Here is an 18,479-nt window from a genome sequence, read left to right as displayed (position 1 = left end):
CATCGCTCCCTGGAGGGCAATCATCAAATCCCAAATACGTCTCGAAACAAAGGAGCCGTCGTCTCAACTAATCATCTTGGCGCCTACGTTTAATATTCATCTATCGTAAATAGTCACAACAGGATAAAGTGCTCGTGTAGCACATCCCCCTCTTTGTCCTCTTTGTCTTACAGTTTCAGAGTGTCTGCCTGTTCTGCCCCGCCTAGCCTCGCTGGCTGGACTGGACGGACTGGACGGACTGGACGGACTGGACGGCCTGAACTCGGAGCTCAGAATGCCTTGACCTCACCATCCACCTCAACGGCCTTGACATGTTCGTTTGACTCCAGAGTCGTCATGACGTCCTTGTCGAAAGAAACTCTGTATTGTGTGAAAGATGCACGCTGCATTAGCTGACCTTGTGGCCCAACATGCATGTCTTAGACGTCTGTAAGAACGGGACGGGACTTACGCGAAGCCCTTGATCAGGGTATATTCATGGGTAATCTTGCCTCCCTGGTCGATGGCATGTTGCTTGGCGCTGTAGTAGCAGATACGGTCAGTTATATATCCAGTTGTCTTATATCCAGACCATGCGATTTGGTCGTGTGGCGATGCAAATTAAAAGCATCGACATTGGAGAAGAGAGGGGGTCGTCATACGCCTTGATCTGGTCGTCACTGGCATCGTCCTTGCAGGTAACCTGTCGAGTGGAAATGTTCATCAGCAACTTGCTCTATGATAGGGTTGATTTTGTATCGTCGACGTACAATGTAGCTAGGCATCTTGGTGGTTTGTGTGGTTGATAGCTGTCGTCTGTAGATATAATGGTGGAGTTTGTGGTTGTGAGGTGCAAGTCCAGAGCCTGCCAAAAGACGTGAAACAATGCGCTTATTATTACCTGTATGCTTCAGTCCGAATGGTTTGGCCACAAAGGTATTGAGCTGCCGCGGAGGTGTCATCAATCCAGTCTTATCCACCCAAACTCTGAGCCAACTTTGGAACTTGGCACGGTGCATAAGCATTCTATCAAGCCTGGGTCTGGTCGCAAAATGACGTGCAACCAGCCCATTTGATCGCGTCGTGACCAATTTTCTGGGTCTCGGCTCTGTGCCCACGTAATCTCCTGCCTCTTTCGTAGTCCTGTGTAACCATTTGGTTCCTCATACGATGTGATGTCTTTAGTGCCTCCATCCGTCTATAGGGTAACCTCATTTTCGGCTTCGTTTCGACTCCTGCCCATCAGCCATTAAAGGCGCTGTACGATTTCCATTCATGACAAAAAAGAAAAGAAAGAAGGAAAGAAAAATATTAAAGAGGGAATGTCGCCCAATCAGTGTTGCCCTCGTAGGTACATCATGTCCCATGGTACTCGCTGGTATGCCGTATGGATCCTCACGTCCCAAGTTCTCTGGTGGTATTGACATGTGGTGGTGAAACGGAGACTGTTAAAAAGAGAACAATTCACGCACAAAACCTTGCCTCGTCAAGATGTAAATAGTCACACCAATCTCTGCAAATTGTGACCTGACTGTATCAACAGCAGATGATATCCGCCCAAAACGCTTTCAATGTTATCAAGCAAAGCCACTTACCCTGCAGCATGTTATGGACATGCAATCTTGGAGGGTTGTGGAACGAGCGCATACTGCAAAATGCCCGGCAACGCACTCATAACCAGGGAAGTACCAGAAGGAAAACATCTTCGAAAAACACCAGACATAAATAGAAGTATGCGCTCCTGGCACTATTCAGGACCTACCCCGGTGATTTTGTTTTTTATTTTATTACTATTATTATTTTTTTTTTTTGGGAGTCCATGGCATCTGCACGTGCTGGCTGGTGCACACGTAAAGAGTGATTGTGGCAAGAATCTCGAGTCTCAATCGACTTCGTTTATCCCTCCAGATGTCAAAGCTTATTACTCCATGTCATCTTGCGCAAGGATCGCAGTAGTGGTTTGTGATTTGACCTTGTGAAGTCGTCGTTGTCTGGGCACCTGATCTTTCACATCGTCACTGGAGGACATGACCTGACATATTCCGTGCCGCCGCTCTTGCTTCAACGTTGACAGTGGCGTGACATGGGTGCCACAGCTTAATGTCAAGTCTGATATCCTTGACTTCCTGTGGCGGATACGAATACGAATACTTCGTGCGAGCTCTGAGTAAAGAGCGCTAGTCTTGGCGTTGGGACCGCGCTAATGCTTTCTGGTGAGGGTGGCATATGCAGGCCAGCTGTGTGTGTATGCACAAAGACAGCCACGGCCTCTGCACTGACAAGCAAGAGAACAGAATTATGTGTTATGCCGCCGTCGCTGGCGTCTCATGTGAACAGAGCCAAAATACACTCAATATTTCACGACGTGGCCCTCGTGATGGGCAAGCTGTGTTGCGAGTGCATGGGGATTCGGAGAGAGTGGTGTAGTGTAGACTTGAGCATTTGTCAAGAAGCTAGAAGCGGCATTGAATATGATGCCAGGTCCGAAGAACTCAAATGCCCTGCGCTTAAGGTATATCAACGATAGACAACGGTAGTACTCCGTAACGCAGGACAATGTTGTAAGTTGTAACCCAGCAAACTGCCAAAGGAGCCAGACAGCTCTACCAGACGTTTCTCAATACCTGTATTCTCGTTGGCCAGAACCAAAATATCATTGCTGGAGTCGGTGTTGCAGGATTACTGTCCAGTACCTTTCTTTGCTCCATCCCTGTCCATTGACACACCACCCAGCCGGGAGTGGCGCAAGTGGAAGTGGAAGGTTCAATACGGAGTACGTACATACTGATACGGCGAGTTCGACTGATTACCAATACGACCAGAGGGAAAAAGCTGTGAATTTGCGAGGAGCTTCAGGTCCTCGGCTCTTTTTTGCGTCCTTTGCTTCTTTTGCTAAATGGAAATTCATCCATCCACTCAGTGTCGCTCAAGACTGCGCAGGAGTCAAATGGTCCAGCAATGTCCCAGGTGTATCTCGGTTGCGACTGCAAAGGGGGCCACAATCGGAGACTAGTACAAAACGGGCGACGTTGCCAGCCAGAACCATTCAGAACCCCGCGCCCAGCCCATTTTGATTCCAACCAGAACGGCCCTGGCCTGCAGCAACTGCCAGGGGCCGGCTGCAGTGAACCCATTTCTGACTGGGAGTTCCACCATCAAATCATCTGCATGGTGATGCATGAAAGGTGCCAGGCACCTCAACACACCAGACCAGACCATGGACGGTACGGAGTTTTGATGTTTCCAATTTGGCTGTTGACTTGACAGTCGGGAGGAACTTGACACCCGGCCGACACGGATCGACCACCACACCACCTCGATGCCTGCCTCCACAAGGCAATGGTCTGGTCCAGTGTTCAGTGTTGAAATTGCGTGCCCAATCGCCAAGTCCATCCACCCCCAAGTCCTATCAAATGGCCGTGCCCCATTGCTTGCTCTCCGTGGACATGCCGCCTGCTCCTCGCACTTTCCCCGTCTCGAATTTTACTTTGACCGCTGCTCTTTCCGTATTTAATAAGTCTACATGTATCCTATTTCTTTACTGCGCCGTTCCCATTTGTACCAAGTCCCCCTTTCCCCTTGTGGTCTGGTGTCTTTGTGTGGCCTGTCAACGGGGAATATTGGAGTAAATTTAAAAAAAAAATCTAGTCTGTCCAGGGCCCGCTACCCGGTCTCCCGTCTCGCCCGCCTGGGTTCCAGTGCTCAACAGAAAGCACCCCAATTATTTTCTTTGCGACAACTTTCTTCCTCTTGTTAAATCCAATTTCTCTACTCCGTACTTCGAAAAGACAGGACGCGACACTCGACGTTTGTCGCAATCGCCCGTCATGGACACGAATACCTCGACGTCTGCTTTTTCCTCCATGCTGGCCAGCTCCTATGGCACCTTCAACTTCCCTCCTCAGTTGGACATGGTCCTCGAGGCTGTCACCACCGCCAGCCCCTGGACCATTTTCCTGACTCTTTTGGCCATGTGTGTTGTCTACGACCAAGGTATGCTATTTCCAATCTTGAACACCAGAGCGACCCGTCTGTGACGGAAACTCTTGTTGCCTGTATTGGCTGTGAATTGTTACTGACTTGGTACCCAACTTTGCAGTCAGCTACATCATGAATAAGGGGTCAATTGTTGGACCAGCTTGGAAGATGCCCTTTATTGGGCCTTTCTTGCAATCCATGGACCCCAAGTTTGAGGAATACTATGCCAAATGGGCTAGCGGCCCCCTCAGCTGTGTCTCTGTTTTCCACAAGTGAGTTTTGCACCGGACTCTATTTGCTCCAAAGCGGCGCGCATCAGCCGGCCAAACATGGGCTATACCCTAGCTACGTCAAGTCGTGACACTAACCATACCGTGACTTATCTTGTAGGTTCGTCGTTATTGCTTCTACCCGTGATATGGCTCGAAAAGTTCTCAACTCGCCTATGTACGTCAAGCCCTGCGTCGTCGACGTTGCCCACAAACTCCTCGGCCACGACAATTGGGTTTTCCTTGACGGCAAGGCTCATGTCGACTTTCGCAAGGGACTCAATGGTCTCTTCACTCGCAAGGCCCTCGAATGCTATCTGCCCGGTCAGGAGGAGGTCTACAAGAAGTATTTCGCAAAGTTCCTCAATGTCACCAAGGAGAACAACGGAAAGCCTGTCCCATTCATGCCCGAATTCCGTGAGCTCATGTGCGCCGTTTCTTGCCGCACCTTTGTCGGCCACTACATGTCCGATGCTGCAGTTAAAAAGATTGCCGACGACTACTATCTCATCACCGCCGCCCTCGAGCTTGTCAACTTCCCCATCATCATCCCCTTTACCAAGACTTGGTATGGTAAAAAGGCCGCCGACATGGTTCTTGTGGAGTTCGCCAAGTGCGCCGCGAAGAGCAAAGTCCGCATGGCTGCTGGTGGCGAGGTAACTTGCATCATGGATGGATGGGTTCTTCAGATGATTCAGTCTGAGCGCTGGCGCGAGGCTCAGGAGAAGGGCGAGAATGTGGAAAACGTTGAAAAGCCCTCTCCATTGCTCCGCATGTTCTCCGACTACGAAATCTCTCAGACTGTTTTCACCTTCCTTTTCGCTTCTCAGGATGCCACCAGCAGTGCGGCAACTTGGCTGTTCCAAGTCACCGCCCAGCGACCTGATGTCTTGGATCGCGTTCGCGAAGAGAATATCAAGATCCGCAATGGAGACCCTTACGCCGAGATCAACATGGACCAGCTTGAGTCTCTTACTTATACGCGCGCTGTCGTTCGCGAATTGCTGCGATACCGTCCTCCTGTGCTGATGGTTCCCTACATGGTCAAGAAGCCATTCCCCATTACCGATTCATACACAGTTCCTAAGGGTGAGCCAAGTTATTCATTGTAGAGTGCCTTGGTAATTACAAAAGCTAATAATTTTTTGCAACAGGCTCCATGGTTGTTCCTACTACATACATGGCCCTGCATGACCCCGAGGTGTACGAGAATCCCGACTACTTCGACCCTGAGCGATACTACTCTGGAGACGCCGAAGTAAAGGGCGCCAAGAATTACTTGGTGTTCGGCACTGGCCCTCATTACTGCCTTGGTCAAGTTTATGCTCAGCTCAACCTTGCCTTGATGGTTGGCAAGGCCTCAGTGCAGATGAAGTGGACTCACCACCCCACGCCTTTGTCTGAGGAAATCAAGGTGTTTGCCACCATCTTCCCCAAGGACGACTGCCCTCTCACCTTTGAGAAGCGTGAATGGTGAATTGTAATGGGGCGTGAAAGGATGGCACGGTGAAAAGAATTTCACAAATGAGGAACAACAAATACAGCCCGTGGTTGCGCAAAACTGACCTATCACCGTCGGCTGCCAGACAAAGACGATATAAGCCGGCAACGAGCTCAATTTATCGATCCAGAGGACGAAGCATAGTGTTAAACTGCATTGCATTAATGAGCCGGTGGCATGCAAATAGACCAGTTGGTTTCATGGGTCACAAGTAATCTCGCTGATGAACGGACGAGCGGATGGGAGTTTTGGGGATATCTAATTTCTAATAACTTGAAACCTTTGTATATACTTTTCACCATGGGCTCTGGCCGGTGGTCTAATTATTGGATGGCGGGGTATTTCATCAGGTCATCACGGGATAGGAAGGTCTTTGATATAGACTAGCGAATCAATCATTAAGCTAAAATGCTGTGTCTGACGTGCTGGGTGATTAATTTTGCTGCTTGAGCGTGGCGTTGCAGTAGGTGAGGGCCAGTCAATAATGTAGTCCAAAACGGGCACAGCAAATTGCGACATTGGACCTTGAGCTTCCCGAGGTATCCACAGCTCTGGAGTGATAACCACCAGCCAAGCTGCATCCATCTCGAATTTCAACTACAACACCGACAATTATTGTCGACGGTGCCGCCATTTACCCACGCGACTGTGCGAGGTATGTCTGACATATACTGAGCGCAAGGTTAAGTCTACTCGCCAACGGGATCTAGTAGCTGCACCATACTCAATCCAAACCCCAACATACCAGAAACCACCTCGGAATATCAACATGGCCACCCGTCGGCTTATGACGGCCGCGGCGCCCACGCTCCTCCGCACCACGGCTCGACCTGCTCCCACTGCATATAGATATATCCGCGCCTCGGCGTATGTCCCTCCGCGAAAATGGCAAGCCGTCCCGCGGATAGGCGTATCTCGTCGGTGGTACTCTGATGACGTCGTCCCCGGGAGCAAGATATGGTCATTTGACGAGATTAAACAATTGGTAGATGGGAAGGATAAGTCGCCTGCAAAGGTGGTTATTGTTGGTATGTAGCCTACTTTGCGGGGTGAGGAGCCCAGCTAACGAAGATAGATGTCCGCGAGCCGGCGGAGTTGCAGACGACGGGCAAGATTCCTGGCGCTATAAATATCCCGATTACGTCGGCTGTGCAGAGCTTTCATATTCCGGATGCGGATTTCGAGGACATGTATGGGTTTGAGAGACCGTCGAGGGATACGAAGCTGTTGTTTTATTGTAAGGCTGGTGTGAGGGCGAAGTCGGCGGCTGGGTTGGCGAAGCATGCTGGGTGGGAGGACGTGGGTGAGTATCCGGGGAGTTGGCTGGATTGGGAGGCGCAGAACGGTCCGGTTGAGAGGGTTAAGCAGGGAGAGGGATTTGGACAGAACTAAAGGGGGTTGGATTTGTGATTGGGACTGGCATTTCGGATTAAGTTGGCTGATAGATAACGCTTTATATTGTACAATACTGGTATACTTTGTCCACAAGTTGTGGGACACTAAAAGATACTTGGTCATGATTTCCCATTTATTCTCCTGCTGAGCACGAGTTGTAGTGTTCGGCGTGACATGCTTTCTCCCTTTCTTTCTGAGTTTCAACGCCAGCTCTAGCTAGGGACCTTAGAATAGAAATACTGGCTTGTCGCCCGCGGGCTTATCGTCACCAGCAGGTTTCTTCACGGCTGGGCTGTTGTGCGCGAAGAAGAGGATCTTGATGGTGATGGCCAACCCTGCGTGCAAGATGACAACAATAATCAGCAGCACTTTGCTGACCTGGCGGTCTGTAGCACTGAGTACGGGATACAAGTTGCGTAGCAGGAACGCAACCGAAAGACCGAAGCCAACGGCAACAAAGGTCCAGTTCAGAATTTCAATAGGCGACCAGCTGATGATTGCAACTGGTATCCAAATGAGATTAGAGTAGCCGTACAGCGCCCAGCATTCGAGAAGATTGGCAGACTCGCTGCCAAAGTAGCGGAGGGCGAGGAAGAGGGCTACGGGGATAAATAGAGTGTATCCGTAGACCAGACCCGCAGCACCTAGAAAGGCACGCAATGGTTAGCATTCGATATTCTTTGCCAAGGGTCTCACAGTTCTCGGGAAAATAATGGCGGCCCTAGGGGCTAACGTATTTCGAGGGGGGAAAACATACCACTCAACAACCTAAAGTCATATGCAAACTGCGCGGTGCCCCTCGTCGATAACCAGTCGCTGATTGTGCCTCCCAAAAACAGAATCAACACTACAGTCGTCGCAATCCAAAACGGCCCGTACAAATCGGGGTTACCCTCAAGAACGTCGAGGAAATTCGCTCGAGGATAGAGCGCCGCCCAACATCGCGACAGGACAGCTGTTGTGTCGACATCGAAGAACTGTGAATAGAAGGATATGGACCAAAGAAATCGTTTCGATGAGGATGCCCCTGTTGAGGCCGTGACAGGAGGAGGAAGGGTTGACGGAGCACCTTTGCGGCCGCCGTGGGATGTGTCGTTGAAATTGGAAGTGTGGAATTCGAGATCTTCTTGAAGATCAGTGTGTCCCAGGTCGCCCTAGACCAGTATGTTAGCAAACTGGAAGAGGCGCAGCTAGTGTATGATAGAATGAGGTGAGCAGGAGACGTTCGGCAGCGCATCAAAAACGCATGCCCTTGCTTGAGTAGAAGTCGTGAGTTTCTGTCGTACCTCGTCATCCACGTCCACCACCGCGTCGTATCCAGATCCAGACATATTCGGAGGAGGTATTCTGGTTCCAATGGTGGTAGTGTTGTTGGCTTCTTAGTCGTTTGGCAAGTCACCCGAGCTCGTATCCCGCTATTCTAAGGCCTTCGAGTGGAATGTTGCGAGTTCGTTGCTGTTGACGGTGGTTGCGATTTGGCCAGGGACACATGTGCAAGCTGTCGTCAGCCACCAGCAGCACTAGGGAGCTGTGCATCATCCCTGGGCTGTCCACAGAGGCAGCGTCCAAATGCCCGCGCTTTACCCGAGGAAACAGCTTCCACCCACCAGCCACAATCTGCGGACCCGCCGCACACACCTTTCCGATAGGCGAAAACTTGGTGTGGCGTGGCGTCGCTTTTGGTAGTGTGAGCAAGCTTTACCTCTCAGACGGATGACTTGCATAAGAGGTCTACAGGCAATCTTGCAAGCTCGATGTCACGGCTGCTACAATTTTTGGGCATGACATCAGAAGCGATTCGTACATGCAGTCTGTGAAATTGTCCCATTGGCTAATCCTCGCCAATATGATGTATCAAGTCCTCAATTGACCTCTCGACAATTCAATACTCCAAAACCTTCGGTATAGAGAACCATACCTCCAGCACATCGCATCACTATCGATTTATCACTCCTTCGCCGAGACCAGATGTTGTTATTGATGCAAAAACTTTCATTCGTGGCCATCATCTAGATTGGATTGCCTCAGCTGTATATGCTAACATAGAAACAAAGCCAGGCTCGTCAACCGTGAAGCGCCTCTGTCCTTGCCATCCCCAGAATGCCAAAAACCAATACGCCACATCCATGGGTGAAACCGTTTACTTGAGCTTCTTCTTGGGTCGGAGCTGGTTGGTGTGTCCGCACTTTCGCTTGCGGCAGTTGGTGGCACGGGGAGGGAGACGGGCCTGGACGAAGAATTAGCTTCTGAATATATGGACAGGCGTGAGGGCGCATATTGAATTAAATGCGCATATGACCCTGGGGAAAAACGTACGTAGCACTTGCGGCAGATCATCTTGTCGCAGTTGAACTTGGAGGCCAGAGCCTTCAACGAGGGCTCAATGATACCACCACGGAGACGGAGGACCAAGTGCAGAGTGGACTCCTATTGGCGTCGAAAAAAAATACCAGTCAGCCTTTTATGAACCATCCCAAATTTCCCGACGAATTCCCATGAAAATCCCAGCCACTTGCTGTATTCCCGAGATCGTGGTGCGCATGTAAAACGAACCTTCTGGATGTTGTAGTCGGACAGAGTTCGGCCATCCTCGAGCTGTTTGCCAGCGAAGATCAGTCGCTGCTGGTCGGGGGGAATACCCTCCTTGTCCTGGATCTTGGACTTGACATTGTCGATCGTGTCGGAGGACTCGACCTCAAGGGTGATGGTCTTGCCCGTCAGGGTCTTCACGAAACTAGGGTTCTTTGTCAGTACGGTCGGTCGAAATCGTGGAAATCGGAGGCTGGCGACGCCGGAAATTCGAGCTTACATCTGCACTGTTCGGAAATGTCAGTATCTTTCAATATTTTTGAATAATCAGGGGTCGTAACGACAGCACTTACTCTTGACTGATTTTGTGACGCTGACGATGGTGAAGTTTCGTAGAGCCGAACGAGTCTGCGCGCAAAGTTGGTGGGGCTCAAGGAGCGAACACAAAAAAACCCTAGGTCATACCCCCGGTCACGTGGAAAACTTTGATGTGCTTGCTTTCGTGGACTGGTCTGCCCACCAGCCAGTGCTCTCAAATTTGTGGGTCGGAGAGGGCTGCTGGCGGCCGCAATTGCCAGGGTGCTCTCTATTGATGGAAGCTTGGATACCACATCCACTCTGGAAACTGAGACCTCATCGTGCGTGGTTGGTGTAAGTCTTCATCGTCTGGGTATCATTCATAAAACTCATGCAACTATAAAGTACAAAAATTGTGCTTCTTTGGCCAATTACATGACCCAACCCATCTATGCTCTTGCTTGTGACTTCTTTTGCCATGATACGATCCGGTGCTCCAACATGTATGTCGCCCTTGTCATGGTGTCAATCGACAGCCCAGATACATCACCTGTGAGCATGTGAGCAAATGCGCAATAAACACTGGGTGATCAATGGGTATAAACCAACCTGCTGCTTTGTAAAATGCATAGGAAATAGGTGACAGGTCTTCAACTGTGCGGAATGCCTCATACATCATCTCGCCTTGTTTGCCGGAAATGGCACCATCCTTGCCTCCATCACGCTGCTTGACAGATTGTGCAAGAACATGACGGGTTCTCTCTTCAACATCTCCTTCTGATGCGTCCATTTTAGGTGAGGGAGGCGCATGCTGGGCTTCAGGTGGAAAAAATTGGGCAACTGCATCCTCATCTGTGAACGTGTTCATTAGTACTCACCCTGTACACCCGTACGGATTCTGCTTCGCCGACTCACTGTTGCTATGATCAATTGACGCTGATAAATGTGTCATGTAGGCATCAAAATCCTCATCCGTCATACTCGTGATTTGGTTAGGCGTCAGATTGTCGAACCCATTTTGCTCCTGTGCGCCTTGGTCCAGGTTTGAGCCTTCCCTTGGGAATATGCTCTTCCAGGTTTCCCAGCTGAAAGAAGGCAATAAGCACCCTGTGAGGTCTAGGAGAGAAAGTCTGGAGATCTCAAATGGAAAGCACATTTTCGCCGCTACGGCTAAGACTGAGACAATTTGAACTTCGGGATTATCAAGAGCATAAATCCTTGATTTCGTTGTTGGAAAGCAAAACACAAGGCCCAAAGACGATGCAAGTCGTCTTGCAACTACAATTGTTTCGGCTGCTCTGAAGTTAGCCACGTCAAAGCCCAAGCGATGGGGAGGTATGCACATACGAGGCAGACAAAGTTCTTTTGTGTACTCGATAAGCATGGGAATATAGTTTAACTCTGGAAACGTCATATCATAATTCGACTTGTACGACAAAACGTTGTCCATAACAGTTCTGTGCAGTTCCTCCCCGCTTAAGCCTGAGCGTGAAGCCAGCCTCATCACGTTGGCATACGCAGAAGGCATTCGATCCTGCATCTCGTGTGGCAGCTCTTGAAACTGGCAGGCGTTAGACTCTCAAGTGAATAGACGGCCAGACATAAGAACGACCAACTCACAGCTCTCAAATAAGGCATGTTTCCATTCGACACCCACGTGTAGAGATCGCCCAATCTTGTAGGGATTCTCAATAAGAGACAGCCAAGATAGCAAGTCGCAATAGTTTCGGGTAATCGGGGCATTGGCCAATCAGACCCGCGTTCAGGATCCCAGCTCTGGGCTCTGGTTCGCAAATTCCAAGACAAATTCTTCTCCTCGTCGGTGGAAGTAGGCTGGGAGCTGAACATTTCGAGTTGTGTGTCTGACGCATTGGATTCCATAGTGTTGGAACTGTACCCGCGAATGCGTAGATCCCAGAGATCTCGAACGACCGTTTCTAATTCCTCTGCGTGACCTTTGATACGGACTAAAAACGAGACTTGCTTTCGTAGGAGCAGCTGAATGGCCTCAAGGAAGAGGGAGTGTCCCTCCTGTCCGGCAAGTTGGCGCTTTTCTGTTTCCCGTCTTTCCTTTTCCCTCCGGACCACAGGGCCCATTTTGCCAGCATCTTCTTCATCGCCAACGTGAAATTGGATAAAACCCTACCAAGGTAAGAACTTGGTCGACTTCCAATGTGCTAACCAGGCCAGAAAGATGTCTTACCTCAATTTGATGTCCTCTCGAACAAAATCTTAAGCCATCTTCCAAATACCACCGTTGACTCCCACATTCGGGACATCTTTCTCCTTGGGGCATGCGGCGAAGCTCACGGCGATCCTCCATGTTGATTAATGTGATCAGATGAAGTAATTCAGCTACAAGACAAAATCAGCTTTTGAGGGATCGAGGTGGAATTAACCCTAGTGGGGTTGAAGAAAGAGTAAACTATTTCATGAAAACAAGAATTCAGAGGCAGCAGGATGAAAGCCGCCGTGTACATTGCACATGCTGTACAGGTGATGTTGTCAGACTGCCCCGAGAAGTGGGATGGAGGCTCATTGTCAGGCCGTTTTGGTCCACCCGCACTCTGCAATAGAACATTGAACTCGCAGGCACATGTCGGATAGCCGACCCGCCATTATAGTGGACTGTCAATCGCCATTTGCGGTTAAAAAAAAAAATTGCCTACCGTTGTGCTTAGAACTTGCGACTCAAAGTTACATAGAAGAGGGTTACAATGAACAAACACGAATAACCAACTCTGATTGTATCACAATCATCACTTGCACCAGATGGAACAGCATTCAATACGGTCGTTATATCTCATCTTTTTCTTTTGGGGTATGACTCGCCCAGCTACAACTGCATGAGGTGCTGCTGACACGGCTGATAGTCGTTCAGGAACAAAGGAAAAAAAAAATTGGTTAAAGCTGTCGCCTGGACTGTATAGGAGTAACCAGAGCTGCAGCTAGCCGATACAATCCCGTTCATATAGAATCCTCACACGCGTTGACCCAAATCTATCGCCCCGTATACATCTGAAGTGCCTAGAATCATAACAAACTCCGATTTGCCCAGATATCATGCGGACGAAATTTCTCCGTAGGGGGTTGTTGTAATCATTGGCGCCGTGCGTGGAGCCTTCATCAATTCATTTACTGCTTGGGGGCCTCCTTGGCTTCAACGGCAGCTTCCTCACCCATGGAGGTAAGGATGATAACGTCTAGGGGAAGCCAGTTAGCGTTTGTCTTTATGCATCAACACAGACACCAATCCTCTTTGTTCTGAACTTGCGGCCAAGTGTACATCTGGATTAGGTTCCATGCGATTTGGAGGGAAATAGCTTACTGGTGTCCTTCTCATCGACCTTGAAGAGCTTGTTGATCTTCTCACCAATCTCACCATCGGGCATCTTAACGTCGTCCTTGGTGTCACCGTCGTCGTTCATGAGGGAGAGGAAACCATCATCAGAGATGTCGAGCTAGACGGCATGTTAGCAGACTTAAAGAAACATGTAGACCGACCACTCATGTTGGACATGGTAATGGTCCTGAAGCGCTGGGATGGAGGTTTAGGGCGGGGCTGTTACTCACCAACTGGTACTCACGTCGGGTGACGTTGGGGACATCCATGTTGTGGGTGGAGGGGGAGAGATCTTCGTACTTCTTGCCAGTGAAGATATCGAGGGCGACAAGATGGACCTTGGCGTGACCGTGCTTGCCAGTCTTGGAGGTGGACATATCGACAATCTTGCAGGGGCGGCCCTTGATGACAACGAAGCCGTTCTTGCGCAGAGCAGAGCACTGCATGGGGAAGGTCAGAGACGCGCCAGCGTCGGCGGACTCGAAGGTAACATCGTGCTGTGTGCAGGAGTTGAGTCAGTCAAAAATTCAGAAGTAATTATGCTTTCAAATCGGCAAAACAGATTTATTCGTATCATGTTGTCGCACAGCTCAGCCCAATGTCCCAGAAGCGAAGGCGACAACCGCAACAAAGCCTCAGCGTCCCATATATTTGGTCGTTGTGCGTCGAGATGGTCGTGGGGGCTCGCCGCACGCAGTGCTCATCACCCACACAGTCGAGGCGGCGGGCAGAGGAGGCAGGCACGAGGGGGTTGATGCGGGGTGATTTTTTTTGCCCACTGCCCAAACACATCGGCGGCGCACTGCGGGCGCGGCGCAGAATCCAACAAGAAAAACAACAACAACAACGACAACCCAGCCCGAACGTTACAAACTCACCTCTTCAGCCATGGCGATGGATTGCGCAAGAAAGCGGACTTGTTTAGAAGTAGAAGGAAAAGGAAGCGGAAGTGATGATTTGCACTGAAAAGCAGTGGAGGTGCTGGACAGTGGGTGGAGAGGAGGAAAAAAGAAGGGTCGAGGACTGGGAGGAGGGAAGAGAAGACGGAGGGGAAAAAAGGTGCGCCGTCCTGAATTTTTTTCTTCGCATGTGTGATTGGGCCCTGGGGCGGGTACCCAGAGTCCAGAGTCCAGAGTCCAGAGCCCAGAGTCCAGCAGGCCGACAAGACCAGAGGGACTAGAGGGACCAGACTAGGCTGGGCTGGGCTGGACCGATGTGAACGGACTGGAGGAAATGAGACCAGTTGACCTGACCTGACGCTTCTATTGCGACAGGTGTTTGCATATGTGCAGCAGTTGGTGACCAACACTGTTGGGTCAGACCAGCTGGTCTCAAAAGTTAATTACATGTAGTGCCTGGCACCAGAACAGACACATCAGATGCGCGCGAAGACACAAAGTGATTGTTCGATTGCTCAATTTCCCTTCTGATCAAACGGAAACTTCGACAGGCTTCACATTTTCTTAGGTACTGTACCACCATTGACACACACAGCTTGGACGCACATGAGCAAACACCAAACTGGGATTGACTTGGCTGTCCCACACTGAGGGGCATAGCTTTGAATGCCTACGCATGTAAGAGGTGACAGAGCTAGCCACACTTCGTACGTTTTCTTTTGACATTGTGTAGTTAAGTTAGCATTTATGAGCTCGTTTTACCTTTCTCGCATCGTAGGCATAGGGGACTACGTTGCGTAAATTCTGGGACGATGTTTGTCTTGCTTAAACGCCCAAGTGCAGCCAAGCCAAAACTTGCCACCCCACCAACTTTCGAACACTCATCAGTTTAAAGCAGAGTGCTCCTCGTTAAGTAGACCATTGATCGATATAAGGAGCTCATTCTAAGCTGCACTAGGTCCAAATACATATAACTCCAGGCCATTGGCAATTTTCACCGAATCCACGGCGCGGTATGGGCCTCGTAAAACGTCTGGAGTATTTGGTGCATATGTCTGGTAGTTGTGTGCGGGCCCCTCAGCAATTGATGCTCTGCGCAACCCCCAAGCTGGTCTCCTCTGGTGGGGGGAAGTTCCAGTCCGTGTTCAGATGGAAGGAGGGGGTTAGCATTCAATGGTTGAGCTTACGCTGGTGTCTGGCGCTTGGTCAAGTGGTCAGGTTGAGGGGCAGGCGGGACAAAACGTCCAGAACATTGACCAGACCAGACATGGACCATTTGAACCTTGAAGCTTCCGTCCTCTCCTGTGACTGCTGCATGGTACAGTAAGTAACCAGTTGACCTTGGCTCAAGGTGAGTGGCGTTCCATGCTGGACCATTTTTATCCGAACATCACGATGCTGCAGGTTATCTAGATGCACATCTGCATTTGATTCACCGTATTGTCTTCTCAACAAGTTTGAGTGCTTCTTGGTGTCATGCGTCCAGGCAATTTGATTTCACTACCCATGGCCGTGCATGCCTATGCATACACTTATGGTATGCAGCACATAATTTGAGGGAGCGAGGTATTGTCTCTAAGCTTCTGAGTAGGGCAGCGATCTGATGCTGCCATCATCCCTCGTGTGCCCTTTTGAATAACAAAGTTTTAGCACACTTGATATTTTTATACCAGGCTTCCCCTAAATTTGTGTTGTGCACCATATGCCATCTTGCTCAGTTCAACTTAGCCCATCGTGCATGAGGCTATCCAGATGCTGGGCCTGTGGCTGGACTCCGTGGCTGATAATGACCAGAGTAAAGTGTCAATGGCCAATGAGCATTGCGCCGCCACAAATGTCCCCCGAATTGTAAAGGTCCAGTGACAGCCTCGTTGCAAGCTGGCAATACATACCCCCCAGCACCTGCAACATAAGCCAGCACTCAAGCTCTACCCAAACCGCCAGCAGTCGATGCCATTCAGGAACAACCCCCAACGAAAAAGGACGACCAGCTGAAATAATCCGCGCAAAGAGCATGATAGCCTCCATATAGAACCCATACAACGAATTGCAGGGCCTCATCCCCTCGCCCTCAAAATGTGGCTCGACCGGCTGGCTGGAGGTCAGTCAACTGCCTCAGGTCAGTCCACGCCGCAACCAGGGAGCAGATCATACTCGCCTCTACCACGCAGAACATCGAGTAACCTCAGTCCGTATGTGACGTCGCAAAGGGCTGGTCATTCCCCAAGGAGTTCGTCTTTGTCACTAGTATCCAATGATTCGTCCACATCGCTGCTCCCTGGATCGCGACGCCTGAACGGTTCTTCCTTGCGACAGTCTTCTACTGTTCCGAATTTGGCAGATTCCCTAGAAACTTTGGAGAGGCTGCTTAGAGATCCCTGCGAAATCGATGCCGATAATGAGAAGCGAAAAGCCAGAACAACCTCTATCGTGGAAGCGGATCTCGAATTTGACTATGACTTTGGCGGACTATCATTGAAGGAGCTGGCTGCGTCGCAACCTCCTGAGGATACCAGTGCAGTATCGCGCAAAGCACAAACAGTCGAAGAATGTAGGTCTCCATATTTTCCCCTTCCAGGTTCGAGTATCGCTGACATTGGATGATAAGACCACAGGGAACGGACCAAATTTGAGGATATTCATCGTTCCATCACTGCCTGTGACGACGTTCTCAACTCGGTCGAAATTAATTTGGCTGATTTCCGAAACGACCTTGCCACCGTATCAGCCGACATAGAGTCCCTGCAAGAACGCTCTGCTGCACTGAACCGGCGCTTGGAGAATCGCAAAGAGGTTGAAAAGGCACTCGGGCCGCTTGTTGAGGAGCTTAGCCTGTCACCGGAGGTCATATCCAAGATCTCAACAGGTCACATTGACGAATCGTGGGCCAAGATACTCTCCGAATTGGATAGGAGAACAGCAATTCATAAGAAAAAGTCTTCCTCGGGATCACAACTAAACAAAGCCTCCGATGAACTTGGCCCGCTCCTGGAAAAGCTCACATTAAAGGTATGTTCAGCCTACTTGGCAATATGTAGGGTTGCATTGTTATCAGGTATTAACATCCAGGGCAGGCAATTGAGCGTATTCGGGACTTCCTAGTAGCTCAAATCAAAGCTCTTCGGTCGCCACATATCAACGCACAAATCATCCAGCAGCAAAACTTCCTCCGTTTCAAGGATTTATTCACCTTTCTACATAAACATCACGCAACCCTCGCTGATGAAATATCTCTCGCCTACATGAACACAATGCGGTGGTATTATCACAATCAATTCAGCAGATACGAGCGGGCCTTGGCGAAGATTAAGACCCATATCCTTGACAGAACAGACGCCATAGGACATGAGGATACCACAAGAATGACAGCTGTTCTTTCCAGTACACGAGCAGCTGGACCTCCTCATGATGCCTTTAATCTTGGAAGGCGCATGGATCTTCTCAAGACGACCAACCAAGCCGCCATGTCTTCATATCTTGCTGAAGAGGACACGGCAACCCACTATCTTGAGGTGCAGTTCAGGAACTTCAACCTCGCTTTGATCGACAATGCAACAGCAGAGTACACATTTCTAGCAACCTTTTTCTCACCTGCATTGTCTTATGCACAAATTTCCAAAACTTTCAACTACATTTTCGAACCAACTTTTGAGCTGGGCCAGACCTTGTCTCGAAATCTCGTTGCAGACACTTTCGACGCACTGGGTATCCTCCTTTGCATTCGCCTGAACCAACACTTTGCCTTTGAACTTCAGCGTCGTAAAGTGCCTGCTGTAGACGGATACATCAATGGCACAAACATGCTTCTTTGGCCACGATTGCAGGTAGTCATGGATCGACACTGCGAATCAGTGCGATTATTGACCAACAACTTGCCCAGCAAACCTAATCGATCCGCGTCAGATGTCGCGAAAATGACAGCCGCACCGCATGTCGTGACCCAGCGTTTCGGGCAGCTTTTGCAAGGGTTCCTAGCACTCAGTGCGGATGCAGGAGATGATGAGCCCGTCGTTGCCAGCTTGCGCCGCTTACGTGGTGAGATTGAGGGTTTCTTGGCCAAGCAGAGTCTGTCGTATGGCAACGACAAGCGCAAGACCGAACGATTTTTGTACAACAACTATTCTCTCATCTTGACCATTATCGGCGACACGACTGGCAAGTTGGCCACGGAGCAGCAGGAGCATTTTGAGAAGCTCAAAACGGCGCATGAGATTGATGCATGATGGGAGGTAATGGTACTGCTGTTATATGGTTCATCTACGTGGTTTATTGTGATAGAAAAAACGCAG

At 49.9% G+C, this 18,479-nt stretch overlaps 8 protein-coding genes across 8 annotated transcripts; 4 read left to right on the top strand and 4 right to left on the bottom strand.

Annotated features, from left to right (window-relative positions):
- Positions 1-269: 269 nt before the first annotated feature.
- Positions 270-764, bottom strand: VFPPC_13488 (peptidase inhibitor i9 domain-containing protein; the record flags this gene model as incomplete). Its single annotated transcript, XM_018291263.1, has 4 exons — positions 270-360; positions 452-520; positions 642-682; positions 750-764. 4 exons carry the CDS (start codon positions 762-764, stop codon positions 270-272), a joined length of 216 nt encoding a protein of 71 aa, XP_018147748.1.
- A 3,042-nt stretch (positions 765-3,806) lies between these two features.
- Positions 3,807-5,703, top strand: VFPPC_03546 (cytochrome P450; the record flags this gene model as incomplete). The annotated part of the gene is made up of 4 exons (XM_018283038.1): positions 3,807-3,972; positions 4,079-4,229; positions 4,348-5,315; positions 5,381-5,703. The coding sequence occupies 4 exons, from the start codon at positions 3,807-3,809 to the stop codon at positions 5,701-5,703; spliced, it is 1,608 nt and encodes a 535-aa protein (XP_018147747.1).
- A 793-nt stretch (positions 5,704-6,496) lies between these two features.
- VFPPC_13487 (rhodanese-like protein) lies at positions 6,497-7,119 on the top strand (the record flags this gene model as incomplete). Its single annotated transcript, XM_018291262.1, has 2 exons — positions 6,497-6,755; positions 6,803-7,119. 2 exons carry the CDS (start codon positions 6,497-6,499, stop codon positions 7,117-7,119), a joined length of 576 nt encoding a protein of 191 aa, XP_018147746.1.
- Positions 7,120-7,347: 228 nt separating this feature from the next.
- VFPPC_13486 (Yip1 domain family) lies at positions 7,348-8,453 on the bottom strand (the record flags this gene model as incomplete). Its single annotated transcript, XM_018291261.1, has 3 exons — positions 7,348-7,766; positions 7,880-8,276; positions 8,409-8,453. 3 exons carry the CDS (start codon positions 8,451-8,453, stop codon positions 7,348-7,350), a joined length of 861 nt encoding a protein of 286 aa, XP_018147745.1.
- Positions 8,454-9,262: 809 nt separating this feature from the next.
- On the bottom strand, positions 9,263-12,271 carry VFPPC_13485 (ribosomal protein; the record flags this gene model as incomplete). The annotated part of the gene is made up of 11 exons (XM_018291260.1): positions 9,263-9,349; positions 9,439-9,549; positions 9,676-9,856; positions 9,932-9,938; positions 10,005-10,059; positions 10,434-10,498; positions 10,558-10,800; positions 10,864-11,241; positions 11,296-11,509; positions 11,569-12,090; positions 12,152-12,271. 11 exons carry the CDS (start codon positions 12,269-12,271, stop codon positions 9,263-9,265), a joined length of 1,983 nt encoding a protein of 660 aa, XP_018147744.1.
- An 812-nt stretch (positions 12,272-13,083) lies between these two features.
- Positions 13,084-14,181, bottom strand: VFPPC_03545 (translation elongation factor, IF5A; the record flags this gene model as incomplete). Its single annotated transcript, XM_018283037.1, has 4 exons — positions 13,084-13,151; positions 13,277-13,409; positions 13,522-13,788; positions 14,170-14,181. The coding sequence occupies 4 exons, from the start codon at positions 14,179-14,181 to the stop codon at positions 13,084-13,086; spliced, it is 480 nt and encodes a 159-aa protein (XP_018147743.1).
- A 62-nt stretch (positions 14,182-14,243) lies between these two features.
- Positions 14,244-14,471, top strand: VFPPC_17492 (hypothetical protein; the record flags this gene model as incomplete). The annotated part of the gene is made up of 1 exon (XM_022429195.1): positions 14,244-14,471. One exon carries the CDS (start codon positions 14,244-14,246, stop codon positions 14,469-14,471), a length of 228 nt encoding a protein of 75 aa, XP_022285778.1.
- A 1,795-nt stretch (positions 14,472-16,266) lies between these two features.
- On the top strand, positions 16,267-18,413 carry VFPPC_03544 (Vps52 / Sac2 family protein; the record flags this gene model as incomplete). Its single annotated transcript, XM_018283036.1, has 3 exons — positions 16,267-16,741; positions 16,799-17,199; positions 17,265-18,413. The coding sequence occupies 3 exons, from the start codon at positions 16,267-16,269 to the stop codon at positions 18,411-18,413; spliced, it is 2,025 nt and encodes a 674-aa protein (XP_018147742.1).
- Positions 18,414-18,479: the final 66 nt, after the last annotated feature.

The sequence above is a fragment of the Pochonia chlamydosporia genome, chromosome 2, assembly GCF_001653235.2.
Source record: "Pochonia chlamydosporia 170 chromosome 2, whole genome shotgun sequence".
NCBI classification, from domain to species: domain Eukaryota; kingdom Fungi; phylum Ascomycota; class Sordariomycetes; order Hypocreales; family Clavicipitaceae; genus Pochonia; species Pochonia chlamydosporia.
The sequence above is the reverse complement of the archived record's forward strand: the minus strand, read 5'-3'. Positions and strand labels throughout refer to the sequence as shown.